This window comes from Gekko japonicus, unplaced genomic scaffold (assembly GCF_001447785.1).
Source record: "Gekko japonicus isolate JY-2015 unplaced genomic scaffold, Gekko_japonicus_V1.1 scaffold131, whole genome shotgun sequence".
NCBI lineage: Eukaryota > Metazoa > Chordata > Lepidosauria > Squamata > Gekkonidae > Gekko > Gekko japonicus.
The window spans coordinates 2,922,780-2,936,106 of NW_015167061.1; the positions used below are offsets into that span (position 1 = coordinate 2,922,780).

A 13,327-nucleotide genomic window follows, 5' to 3' on the forward strand; every position below is an offset into this window, starting at 1 on the left:
TGCGGCCAACCTGGCTTCTTTAGGGCTTGGGAGAGCCAGGCAATTTTGGGATCCCGATCGTAGTGCTCTCTGGGGAACATGTGGGGAAAGGCGGTTCCTTAGGTAAGTAGGTCCCCAACCATATAGGGCTTTAAAGGTAAAAACCAGCACCTTGAACCAAATCCGGTATGCTATAGGCAGCCAGTGCAGTGCTTTTAGGGCGGGCTGGATGTGTTCCCACAGAGGAAGACACAGCAACAGCCTCGCCGCTGCATTCTGCACCAGCTGCAGCTTAAGGATTTGGGACAGGGGCAGCCCCATGTAGAGAGCATTGCAGTAATCCAACCTCGAGGTGACCATTGCATGGATCACCGTTGCCAGGTCATTGCGTTCAAGGAAGGGAACCATCCCCCCGGCCACTTCTGGGTGAGTGAGTGAGTGAGGATCCGGGGTCCCAACTGGCATGCAGGGAGGAGGAAGAATTGGCATGTTTGCCTGATTTGGGGAGCTGACACCTGCTTCAGTTATTGAGTTGGGGGAGGGAGGGTGTGTCATGCTAGCCACTGGTTTTCAGAAGAAGGACATGAGTGGAGGCCTGCTTCCCTCCTTATGGGGGCGGGGGTCATGCTGCATCCCTCTTTGATCTCAGGTGGCCTTCCTCTCCCCCCACACAGGACATTGACATCAAGAAAGTGAATGGCGTCCCCCAGTATGCCTTCCTGCAGTACTGCGACATTGCCAGTGTGTGTAAAGCAATCAAGAAAATGGATGGGGAATACCTTGGAAATAATCGGCTGAAGGTAAAGAAGTCTTCTCTTAGCGGTGCTCCTCTTGGTGGTCAGCGGTTGCTTCCAGAGACAGAGGTTCATTTTCACCAGTTTTGAGCAGAGTGGGGATGGGGAGGATTCTGCTGTGTCCTCCTTAGGGCTTGTCGCAGGCGTAGATTGGGTTCTGCTCTTTCCTGGGTATCATCTTTTCTTAGTGGTAGCCCCAAAGCGGGTGTGGTGCTTGTAAAGTCCCCTGAACTTTGGAGACTTCTGTGCTGATGCCCTTTTTTGCCCTTTTGTGTCCAGCTGGGCTTTGGGAAGAGCATGCCCACCAACTGCGTGTGGATAGATGGTCTTTCGACCAGCATAACGGACCAGTATTTGACGCGCCATTTCTGCCGCTATGGGCCTGTGGTCAAGGTAGGTGGGAGGCTTGCCTTAGCCAGATGCTCTCCCGGCTTCCTTCCTCGGCAGTCTTGCTCCCCCCAGCTCCCTGTCCGCTGCCCTTTGGGGGCTTTATGCTCCTGCACCAGCTTTTTGGCTTGGGAAAGAACTGAGCTGAGCCCAACGGAGCAGTGAAGCCCCAAGCTGTCTTGTTGCTTTTCAAAGTGGCGTTGAAATTGGGGGAGCAGTTCCAGCTCCAGGGGCTCTCGCCCGTTCAGTATGGAAGGAAATGCTGGACTCACATTCTGGACATGGAGGGGGACATGCAGTGCCCAAGCAAGGCCTGTGCCACAGTGCATGGGCCAGTTTGCATCTGACTGACCTTGGCCAGCCCGCCTGCCCATCTTCCGTGTGGAGCACAGGCCCTTTCCTGAACTTTGGCCATTCTCTGGGTCCGGCAGATAAGCGGTCAGGCTGTGTGGAAGAAGCCCAGGGGAATGACGGTGGAGCTTCCTGGCAAGTGGTGTGCCTCCTGTGGTCTTTCAGGCAGCACATATGGTAACTCAGTGACACCAGCACTGAATCGTGGGGTTTTAATATCCCAGTGACGGACCTCCCCACACCTCCAAAAACCCTTTGCGGCCTAAAAACTCCTAAAATTCCATGAGACATAAAATGTATGGCGCTGCAGTGTTTGCTAGCTAGAGTTGAAATCAGTAAAGTAACATAAACAGGTTGAAGGACAAGCGCCCCTCTCCACAGTCCAGAGCAGACCCTCCTGCCCCGTGCTGATGGCCCCTCTTCAGAGGAGCCTTATGGGAGGGAAGCCAGGACGCCTTTCCTTCCGTGGTAACACCACCCTCTTCCCTCGTCCAGCCCTCCGCCTTGGCAGAACTGGGAGCAGGGGTGGCCCAGTGGACGAGGCTCTTACGTGTTTTTTGTTTTCACTTTTTTTGCAGGTGGTGTTTGACCGCTTAAAAGGCATGGCTCTCATTCTCTATAATGAGATTGAATATGCACAAGCAGCTGTAAAGGAGACCAAGGGGAGGAAGATAAGCGGAAATAAGATCAAGGTCTGAAAAACCTGAAAGATCTGAATAAATGAATAGCTTAGTGGCCCCCATTCCTAAGACCTGAATTATCATCATCATCATCATCATCGTCATCATTAGTGAAGTTGCTCCCTGGCCTCCCTTCCGGGCCTCCCTGATTCTGCTTTCGGCTTGGCTCCGTTTCCCCCTCGGGCCTGGCTGCCAGTCCCTCTGGAGGTGGGCAGGGGCAGCCGTCCTGCCTGGAGTGGCCAATGGGGGTGCATGAGAATTTGCTGTGTGCCTCCTGGCCGGCTCAGCCTCCTTTTCCTAGCATGAGCTGCAGAATGGCCTCTGGCAGAACAACCACTGCCTTCGAGAAAGAAAGTAGCCTTGTTTTGTGATGGGGGGGGGGGCAGACTGGGTGGCCCCTGGAAGTTTTTCTCCTGGAGCATGTTTCCCTTCCTGCCAGCTGGGAGGCATCGCCTCATGTGAGTCTGCAGGCAGGCAGGCAGTAGGATCCATGCACGTGGGACGTTGAGGTGTCAGACCCACGTTGTTTCGTGTGTGTGGTCCATGACTGTTATAGCCTCTGCAGCCCCTGGGCCATGTTGGCTTCCCAGGGCTGTGGCCACTCCATTCTCTTGCATGCAGATCCTTAAATTTATTTTAGAGATAAAGCTGTGAATGTTTTACGTAATGCGTATCTACCCTCATTAAGAGCCAGTAGTGTCACAGGAGAGGCTGCGATCACACAAATTCAATAATCCACTTTCAATCCACTTTCCAAATAGTTTTTTACTGTGTGAACTGGCAAAATCCAGTTTGAAAGTGCATTGAAAGTAGATTATTTAGTGTGCGTGATCGCAGCCAGAATCGTATAGTTGGAAGGGGCTTCCAGGGTCATCTACTCCAACCCCCTGCACTATGCAGAACATTCACAAATACCTCCCTCCCACACTCCCAGTTCCACACCCAGAAGATGACAGAAAAACCTCCAGGATCTCCAGCCAATCTGGCCTGGAGAAAAATTGCTTCATGACTCCAAAGCCAGTTTGGTGTAGTGGTTAAGTGCGCGGACTCAAATCTGGGAGAACCGGGTTTGATTCCCCCACTCCTCCACTCGCAGCTGTTGGATGACCTTGGGCAAGCCATAGTTCTGTCAGAGGTGTTCTTGAAAAAGGCCAGTTTCTGTCAGAGCTCTCTCAGCCCCACCTGCCTCAGAGGGTGTCTGTTGTGGGGAGGGGGAGGGAAAGGAGATTGTAAGCCGCTGTGAGACTTGGTGCTTGGGCGGGGTCAACAGTGGGAGGACTTCTAATGTCCTGGCCCCACTGGTGGACCTCCTGAGGGCACCTGGTATTTCTGGCCACTGTGTGACACAGAGTGTTGGACTGGATGGGCCTTTGGCCTGATCCAACATTGGCGTCTCTTATGTTCTTATGAAGGGCGGGGTATAAATCCAATCTCCTCCTCCTCCAAAGTGGCAATCAGCATTTCTGTGGGTGCGTAAAAACCGCTCTGTCAGGAAGTTCTTCCTAATGTTTAGTTCTTCCTAATGTTTAGTAAGTAAAAATTATATATGTGTCTACAGCAGTCAGTTGGCAGAGAAAAGCAGTCTCTTGTCCTGAGGAAGGGATTTGAAATATGAGTTTGGCTTGCCATATCATGTTTGGGCATGTTGTTGTGGGGAGGGTACAAAAGATCTTAATATTTAAAGCAGTAAAAGCTGCTAGTTGTGCTCCTTTTGTCCGGAGGTGGAAGGTTTGTTTCCATTGTTTGAAGTTAATTGCAACTACTAGTCATGACAGCTAAATGTTCAGATGCAGCATATTTTTTTGTTCTACTTTTGATCTGACCGATATTCAAAGAGCACGATGCAGGGTGTGATGAGAGGGCTCCTTGGCTGACTCAGAAGGTGGCTCTTCCAAAGAATGACCTAAACTGCTTTTTCAGGTGGATTTTGCCAACCGTGAGAGTCAGATGGCGTTCTACCATACCATGGAGAAGACGGGCCAGGATATCCGAGACTTCTATGAGGTGCTGGCAGAGAGAAGGCGAGTATCCTTAACTCACATAGGCCAGTCTGGAGCTCGTATGGTCAGACTGGGACATGTGCCCTTGCATTGTTTTGAAGTAGTGTGTTATCAGTTTTAATATTTTTTTCATATATCATTTTAACTTGGTTTGGAAGATAATTTAAAAATAAACACTGAAAGAGACAAGTGAAGCCCAGGCTACATCAGACATCCTTGTTTGGCTTACCTATCAGTCAGATCACCTCAAGAGCAGTGGTTGTGATAGGGATACTTAAGATAAATAGGGGAGGAGAGGGGTCTTCAAGTAATGTAGATTTCTTTAAATGGGCCTGAGAAAAAGTGACTCGATCAACTACCTTTTGCCTCCTTGTTGTCTTAGCACTGCTGCCTGCCAGTTTGGTGTCATGGCTAAGTGCGCGGACTCTAATCTGGGAGAACCGGGTTTGATTCCCCACTCCTCCACTTGCACCTGGCTGGATGACCTTGGGCAAGCCGTAGTTCTGATAAGAGCTGTTGTTGAAAGAAGAGCAGTTTCTGTCAAGAGCTCTCTCAGCCCCGCCTCCCTCACAGGGTGTCTGTTGTGGGGAGGGGAAGGGAAAGGAGCTTGTAAGCCACTCTGAGACACCTTTGGGTAGTGAAGGGCGGGGGATAAATCCAATCTCTTCTTCTTCTAAGGCCTGGTGTTAAATCTGCCATTTAAAGATATGAGTTAGGCTTTGGTCCACTATGCCCAGCTTGTTCAGAGGTTGAACTTTGTTCCTTTGTTGCCACTCGGTTTCCCCTTTTTAAACATTCTTTTGGCCAATGTCATACCTTTAGTGCCAAGATTTTGGCAAACAGGGGCTGCTTCCTCTAGCGTACTAGAAGAGAGTTCCTTGGATGGCATCGGCTGCTTTTTCCCAGCACCATTCTCAAGGGGTACCAAGTGGTTTCAGCTCTCTCCTTGGTTTCTTGGCATGTGATTTCAGTGAGCACATCATATGAACACTTCCCCCCCCTCCTCAGTAAAAAAAAAGGTGGATAAGAAGAAGGATGCCATTAGAATAGTTCTTCAGAAAATGTATTGAAAGTGCGCATGGTGTCTGATCAGCTTGGGAGAAGAAGCAGTGTTGGCGGGTTAGCCTGCGACATGGAAAATGGTTCTGAGTGATTCTTATTTTGATGAATCTGGCTATTGCTGTATGTGGTGACCTCCAGTTGGGGGCCAGCTAATTTCTTGGTGTCCTTGGTTTTGGCAGAGATGAAAGAAGAGGATCGTACGACTATGCTGCTGACCGCACTTACTATGAGGCTGTGAGAACTCCCGGGACATATCCTGAAGATCCTCGAAGAGAGTATCCAGCTCGTGGTAGGGAATTTTATGCAGACTGGGATCCTTATCAAGGAGACTATTATGACCCACGCTACTATGATGATCCACGGGAATACAGAGATTACAGAGGTGACCCTTACGAACAAGACATCAGGGAATACAGTTACAGGCAGCGGGAGCGGGAGCGATTCGAAACTGACCGGGACCATGAAAGGAGGCCGATCGAACGGAGTCAGAGTCCTCATTCCCGGCGGCCACAAAGCCCAGGAGCATCTCCATCACAGTCTGAGAGACTGCAGAGTGACTCCGAGAGGAGGATTTACAGCAGGTCTTCAGAGCGAAGCGGTAGCTGCAGCTCACTTTCTCCACCACGCTATGAAAAACTGGACAAAGCCCGTCTGGAGCGCTATGCAAAAACTGAGAAGGCAGAAAAAGAGAGAGCCTTTGAGCCAGAGAGACCTGACAAAGACAAGCGGCTGGTTAGGAAAGATAAAACAGAAAAACTTGAAAAAGATAAAATGGACAAACAAAAACGAAAAGCCAAAATTCATTCTCCTAGCTCTCAGTCGTCTGAGACAGACCAAGAAAACGAGAGAGAGCCCAGTCCAGAGAGGTTAAAAGGCAGCATTAAGCAGAGCAGGGAGAGAGCGGAAAAAGAAGGGCCAGCTAAGAACCGCCTCGAACTGATGCCGTGCGTAGTGTTGACTCGAGTAAAAGAGAAGGAAGGGAAAGTGATTGACCAGCCAGCTTTGGAGAAATTGAGAGGGAAGCAAGAAAATGACACAATGAAGTCTTCCTTGCCTGAGCCAAAACTGCAGCTATCCCAGGCAGAGTTCGCCAAGTCTGATCAGCTGAAACTTGAGCCCATTAGAGCTAAGGTGCCAAAGGAGAAGATGCTTGCCAGTCACGTTGAAGTGGTTGATAAGGATGGGAAATTGAAGCCCAAGAAGCACCTGAAGGCAGAACTGCCAAGTGAAGTGGCAAACCCAGTTGACCTGGAAAAGCTGGAGGCTCGCAGAAGGCGCTTTGCAGATGTCAGCCTGAAGCCTGAGAAGCAAAAACTGGAAATCAAAAGAAGTGCTCAGGAGGAGGAGGAGGCGGCGGCGGCGGCAGTGGCGGCACGAGTGGTTCTGAAAAAGCAGACTGATGTTTCAGTGGAATCTGAACGGAAGTCCTTGAGGAAAGAAGCATTTAAAAGGGATTCTAAGAAAATTAAGGTGGAAAGATTCATTCCTGTTGCCAGTCCCAAAGATACTCCAGAGCCTACAAGCATTTTTGCGGGTGTCAGTTCACGGCCCAATTTGGAGCTGCAGGCCAGGCTGGGAGAGCCAGTGGATGAACCTGTGGAAGCCCCTGAGATCCCTTATGCAAGGAAGGTCAGTTCAGTGAAACTGCAGCACAAACACCCCCCCCAGCTGCTGGGTGATCAAGGAGCGGAGAGAGATGATGTACGGAAACATTACAGCAGTCTTCCAGAAGAAATGCCTGACCACAGACATGTCCAAGAGAAGCCCCTGTCGTTGGAGATTGAAGAGAAAATTCCTATTGACATTGATCACACGCAGAGTTACCGGAAACAAATGGAGCAAAGTCGCAGGTTAAAGCAGCAAATGGAAATGGAAATAGCAAAGTCTGAGAAGTTTGGCAGTCCAAAGAAAGACCTAGATGAGTATGAAAGGCGGAGCCTGGTGCATGAGGTGGGGAAGCCCCCCCAAGACGTGACTGATGACTCCCCCCCCAGCAAGCGTAAGAAGTCATCTGATGCTTTTGATTTTGAAATTAGCACCAAGAGGGAGAGAAACTATCGAAGCTCTCGTCAAGTGAGTGAAGATTCTGAGAGAATGGCTTGTTCTCCAAGCCTCAAACCTTTTCCTTTCCATGAGGAGGACGAGGCGCTGGATTCCCCAAGGCTGATACCTTTAAAAGAAGCCAAAGAATCACCGAAAACAGATGAAAGGGGCCCTGCATGTTCTAATATGGCCATTAGAGAGGATCCTCTGAAGTTTAATCCCTATGATTCCAGTCAGAGAGAACCGGTGGCAGAAGTGGCCAAAATAAAACTCTCTTCGATGAATCCCGAGGAGGAATCCAACCGGTGGGAACCCCCAGTGAAACCGGAGCCTGGCCGAGTGGATATCAGCTTCCCCAGTAGCGCCGTCAAAAGGGACGGCCTTCGGAAACGGTCGATTCGAGACCTGGAGCCAGGAGAGGTGCCTTCGGACTCCGATGAGGATGGCGACAGCAAGGCCCGGTCTCCTAAGGCCTCTCTGCTGCTGGAGAGCTCCCGCTTGTCTTTTTTATTAAGGGACAGGGAAGAGAAGCTACGTGAGAGGGAGGACAGGCTGCCAACCTCACTGGAGAGGAACAAATTCTATTCTTTTGCCCTGGACAAAACTATCACACCTGACACAAAAGCCTTGCTGGAGAGAGCCAAGTCTCTCTCCTCATCCAGGGAAGAAAACTGGTCTTTTCTCGACTGGGACTCAAGATTTGCTAGTTTTAGAAACAACAAGGACAAGGAGAAGGTGGATTCTACTCCAAGGCCAATCCCCCCATGGTATATGAAAAAGAAGAAAATCAAAACTGATTCCGAAGGGAAGCTGGACGATAAGAAAGAAGATCATAAAGAGGAGGAGCAAGAGAGGCAGGAGTTGTTTGCCTCACGATTCTTACACAGCTCGATCTTTGAACAAGACTCAAAGCGCTTGCAGCATTTGGAAAGGAAGGATGAAGACCTGGACTTCCTTTCTGGCAGACTATATGGGAGGCAGTCTTCTCTGGATGGGACCAACAGTGTCCCAGATGTCTTGGTGCAAGAGCCAGTGGTTCTCTTCCATAGCAGGTTTGTTGAACTCACTCGCATGCAGCAGAAGGAGAAGGAAAAGGACAGGAAGCCCAAAGAAGCTGAAAAGCAGGAAGAGAAGGAGGACCGCCCCAAAACACCCGAGGTGACAGTGCCCGAGAAGAAGGAGCCTGAGCAGCAGTCTCCCGTGATTGTGGGTCCCATGCCAGTGGCTCCGGCCTTTCAAGACCCAGAGAAGGCCACAAACGAAAAGTTACCAGCCGAGCTGCCCACTTCCAAAGAAGAGAAGGCCCCTGAGCTCGGTCCGGAAGCCGAAGAGCCTCTTCCAGAGCTTGTTGTCCCTGTGAAAGCTGAACTGCCTGAGCCACCTCTTGACGCAGCTGCAGAAGATAAAGATGCTGCTCCTTCCGCTGCAGATCCTGAGGAGGCCGCAGTCTCTGTGGAGAACCCTTTGTATTTGGATGCCAAGCCACCTACGCCTGGATCTTCTTTTTCCCAAGCAGATGTCATCAGCACAGACCCAGAAGCAGTTGCAGCCCCTCCACAATTGGCCACGGTGGCTGAGGAATCGTTGGAACCTAAAGAAGACAGCCTTGCAGTGGCCCCCGGGCCAGAACCTGCTGCCGGTCAGAAAGCGGAGGCAGTGGCTGAGGCTCTCCCCGCAGCTTCTGATACAGAGGTGGAAGCCGAGCCTCCGGTCGTGAAGGACAAGCGGCCTTGCAAGAGCAAGAGGTCCAGAACTCCTGTCCAGTCTGCTCCTGCAAACATTACCGATAAACCCATCACGAGGAAGAGTGAAAGGATTGACCGTGAAAAACTGAAAAGATCCGGCTCTCCCCGTGGGGAAGTGCAGAAGCTTCTCGAATTGAAAGGAGAAGCAGAGAAGACTTTGAAAAATGCAGCTAAATCTCCAAGCGCAACGGCGGAGTCAGACAACCCAGAGCCGAGCCTACCTGTCGGCCGAACAAGGCGCAGAAATGTCAGGTCAGTTTATGCTACCCCAGGAGACCACGAAGGTCCCTCGCCTGTGAAAGATCCTGTGGAGCTGACCAGGTCTACCAGAAAAAGAGCCGAAAGAGAGCCGCCCGAGATTGTAGTTGTTCCTACTCCTCCCAAAAGAGGCCGGCCTCGAAAGTCACGTCACAAACCTGAGGAGGAGATCTCTCCGGTCAAGACAGAGTCGGTACAGCTGGAAGCAGAAGAAGCAGAAGCAGTGGAGACCCCTAAGCCTGTGGAGGGGTGGAGGTCCCCCAGATCCCAGAAGCTGCTGCACAGCCACTTGTCGGCTGCCAGTGGTCAGCAAGGGAAAAAAGGCCGGGCAGAACCAAAGGTTGAGGTCCCAGCAGATCCCGAAGAGCCACCTGAACTACCTGGCCATGGTTCGAATGTGGGAGAAAATGGCAGTAAGATCAAGGCAGACAAAGAAACCGCTGCTGGTGAACCAAAGCGAGAAAAGAAGGATGCTGACGTGGAGAAAAGCCCTCCTGAAGCCTGCACGACTGAGATTGTAGAAAGAAAACCTCCCCCAGAGAAGATGACCAAGTCCAAGAGGGGAAGATCTAGAAACATCAAGGCTGTTGACAAAGCGTCCTTGATTAAGAGCCTGAAGAGTGTCGAAATTCGGCTCAATGTGGACGAGGTCAGAGGCGCTCTACGGCCAAGTGAAGAGGAGATGGAACCCCTGCCAGCATCACCCAGAAACAAAAGTCCTCAGAAGGAAGACAAGTTGCCTGCCCATTTCCCAAAGAGTGAAGCAGAAGACCCCTTTCAGGACCCCGAGCAGAACACCCCCTCTGAGCCAACGCAGTCTCCTGAAGCAGCCCAGTTGGCCAAGCAGATAGAACTTGAGCAGGCGGTGGAGAATATTGCCAAGCTCACGGAAGGCCCCACACTTGCCGCCTATAAGGAGCAGGCAGCAGAGGTTGCCGAGGTCCGCCAGGAAGAAGAGGGAGACAAGCCTGCCCATCAGGCGAGTGAAACGGAACTGGCAGCAGCCATTGGCTCCATCATGAATGACATTTCTGGGGAGGCAGAGAGCTTCCCTGCTCCCCCTCCCTACCCCGCGGAGTCAGAATCCGAGATGCCCGCAGAGCCATCTGTGCTGCCCTCTGCCCGGGAGGAGATGGAGCCTGAGACAGACCAGGCCGTTAGCAACATTTTGGAATCGGAAGCAGCCGCTGCGGCTGAGACCCCAGGCCCCCCAGCCCCCCCTGGGTCTGCTGCCTCGGCCACAGCAGCCACAAGCAAGGAGGCCGAGGTGAGTTTAAGCGAGTCTTCTGGTTCAGCACAGGAAGCAGAGGCCCCTCAGGAGGCTGATGGATCTCGGAAGGAAAGGGGCCGCCAGAAGACCACCCGGCCAAGGAGGAAACGGAGCACAAGCAAAAAGGGAGATACTGCCGAACTGAGGACCGCTGAGTCCGAAAGCATGCCGAGCAAATCCCCCCTTGCCAGTGAAGGGAAAGGGAAACTGGAGGACAGCGTGAAAGAGGACAGGCCCGGCAAGGATCCCCCCCCCGCCTCTCCCGAGCCCCCCGCCATGCCAGGCATCGGCCAGGCTCCACCCCAGGAGGAGGAGGCATCCCAGAAGCTTGCTCCCGAAAGCGCCCCCCTGCCCAAACCTCCCAATCCACGGGATCTGCCGCCTCCTGCCGACGATGTGAGCCAGACCGGGCTGAAGCTACGCTCGGCCTCTGAACGTGCTCCTGCAGCTCCGCCGAATGCCTCGAGCCCACCCGTGGCCACCCTTCCCTCGGCCACCGCAGCCAAGCTCGTGGCCCCCGTCTCTGCAGGACAGGCTCCCCTTCACTCCAGCGCAGCTAAGGTGACAGAATGGATTGTGAAGCACGAGGAGACCCGGGCACGCTCCACCCCTCCTCCCGCTCTTCTCCCCGATACAAAGGCCTCGGATATCGACCCCAATTCCAGCACTTTGCGGAAGATCCTGATGGAGCCCAAGTACGTGTCTGCCACCAGCATTGCCTCCACGCAGGTCACGGCCGCCATCTCTGAGCCGGTGAGTGCCCCTCGTGTGGCAGAGGCGCCACCTCACCCCCCAGCCGAGACCGTGAGGCCGGGAGCAGAGGGGCACCCCGCCGCCCCCGCCCCCAACGCTTTGGACTCCCCTGCCGCAGAGGCCCCCGCCTTCATGGAGAAGGAGAAGGTCGTGACGGTCCTTGCCCCCAAGGCCACGTCGGTGATCAGCAGGATTCCCCCGAACATCGATCTAGAGGAAGCCCCCAGAATCACCCTGGCGAGGCCAGCGCCCACCCCACCCACCTGCCTCATCAGCTCCCTCCCTCTGAAGCACAAGCAGAGGCTGAGTGCAAACGACGACAGCCGCTTCCCGCCCGGGTCCATGCCCGTGATTGAAGACCGGCCGGCCGAGAGCGGCTCCAGCCCGGGTCTTCGGGTCAACACGTCGGAAGGTGTTGTGCTGCTGAGCTGCTCGGGACAGAAGACGGAAGGCCCGCAGAGGATCAGCGCCAAGATCAGTCAGATCCCTCCCGCGAGCGCCGTCGACATTGAGTTCCAGCAGTCCGTCTCCAAGACCCAAATCAAGCAGGAGCCTCTTGGCCCGGGTCCGCCAGCCCCCAAGGCCTCTCAGGCAGCCGCAGGATACGGGAGCGCCTCGGTCCCTGCGGCGGCACTGGTGCTGGGCACTCAGCAGCAGTACGGCTCTTCGCCGGTGCTCACCGCCATTAAACAAGAGCGTGGCAGTTTGGAGAAATCCGAAGTCGTGCACCTTTCTGCCCCGACCCCTGCCTCTCAGCCTGGCCCGGTGAAGGTCCTCTCTCAGCCCAGCAACACTCCGCCCATCCTGGTCCACAGCCAGATGGTGCTCCCTCAGAGCCTGGCTTCCAGCACCAAGAAGCTTCCAGACCCAGCAGCAGCAGCGCTGAAGGTGGAGCCCAAGGCCCTCCAGCCTCCGAGCCTGAGCACCGGGGTGGGCCCTCATCACCCCTCCTTGTCTGGCAAGATGCATGCAGACACCAACCACGTGAGTGTGGGGCCCGGCACCCCAGCCGACCGGGCGGTTCCTCACCTGGGCGTCTCGAAGCAGGAGCCCCTATCCCCCCGGACGAGTGGACATTCTCCTTCGCCATTCCCAAGGGCCTGTCACCCGGGGGGCCCTTCTTCCCCGGCCTCGGTCATGTTGGGCATCCAGGGGTCTCCTTGCCCGGGGATCCCCGTGCCGCAGTACATCTCCAGCATGCACCCTGAGCAGTCTGTGATCATGCCTCCCCACAGCGTCACCCAGACCGTGTCCCTGGGCCACCTCTCCCAGGGGGAGGTGCGAATGAACACCCCTCCCCTGCCCGGCATGCCCTACAGCATCCGCTCGGAAGCGCTCCACTCTCCCCGGGCAGCTCTGCAGCCGCCGCGGTCCAGCACGCCCCAGCCAGCCCCTGTCAGAGAGATCGTCATGCCGCCCCTGTCTTCCCAGCATTCCCCGGAAGAGGAGATGCACTATCACCACACGGTGTGCCGGGGGTCGGCCCCCGTGCAGTCAGATGTGCTGGTCATGCAGCCCGATTTCCGCATGCACCCGACCGGCATCCGGCTGGACCAGTACAATGTGCCCCGGGATGTGAGGATGATGATGCACCCACACATGGTGGCGGTGGGGGGCGAGCATCACCCGGAGACGCGGCAGTCCAGGACCCCAGAAGGGGGATCGGTCAAGACGCCGCCTGCCCCCAAGACCCTCCCGCCCGTCAAAGAGGCCCCCAAGTCTTCGGAAGTCAAGCTGGCTCACTCGCCACACAGCGAGCCGCGGCTCCTCAGCGGCCAGCTGCCCGGCCTGCCTCTGACCCAGCCGGTGGTCGTGCCGCACGGCGTCCAGATCATGCATCCTGCCGGGAGCTCCTTCCACGACTACCGCACGGTGTACGGCGACATCCGGAGCTACCACCCAGCAGCAGCTCAGCTGGGCCCGCCCGCCTTCTCGGGGGCTCCCGCCATGGGGCTGCCTTCCCGGAGCATGACCCCCTCCCAGGTGAGGACGGGGGGGTGGAGGG

At 54.4% G+C, this 13,327-nt stretch overlaps 1 protein-coding gene across 1 annotated transcript in view; it reads left to right on the plus strand.

Moving 5' to 3' along the window:
* Positions 1–13,327, plus strand: part of SPEN (spen family transcriptional repressor) — a 45,171-nt gene that overhangs the window by 27,887 nt on the left and 3,957 nt on the right. Inside the window, exons 7-11 of the mRNA XM_015412578.1 lie at positions 654–779; positions 1,053–1,166; positions 2,090–2,203; positions 4,112–4,212; positions 5,433–13,305. Coding sequence (XP_015268064.1) covers positions 654–779; positions 1,053–1,166; positions 2,090–2,203; positions 4,112–4,212; positions 5,433–13,305 — 8,328 coding nt within the window. The remainder of the gene's footprint in view (positions 1–653; positions 780–1,052; positions 1,167–2,089; positions 2,204–4,111; positions 4,213–5,432; positions 13,306–13,327) is intronic.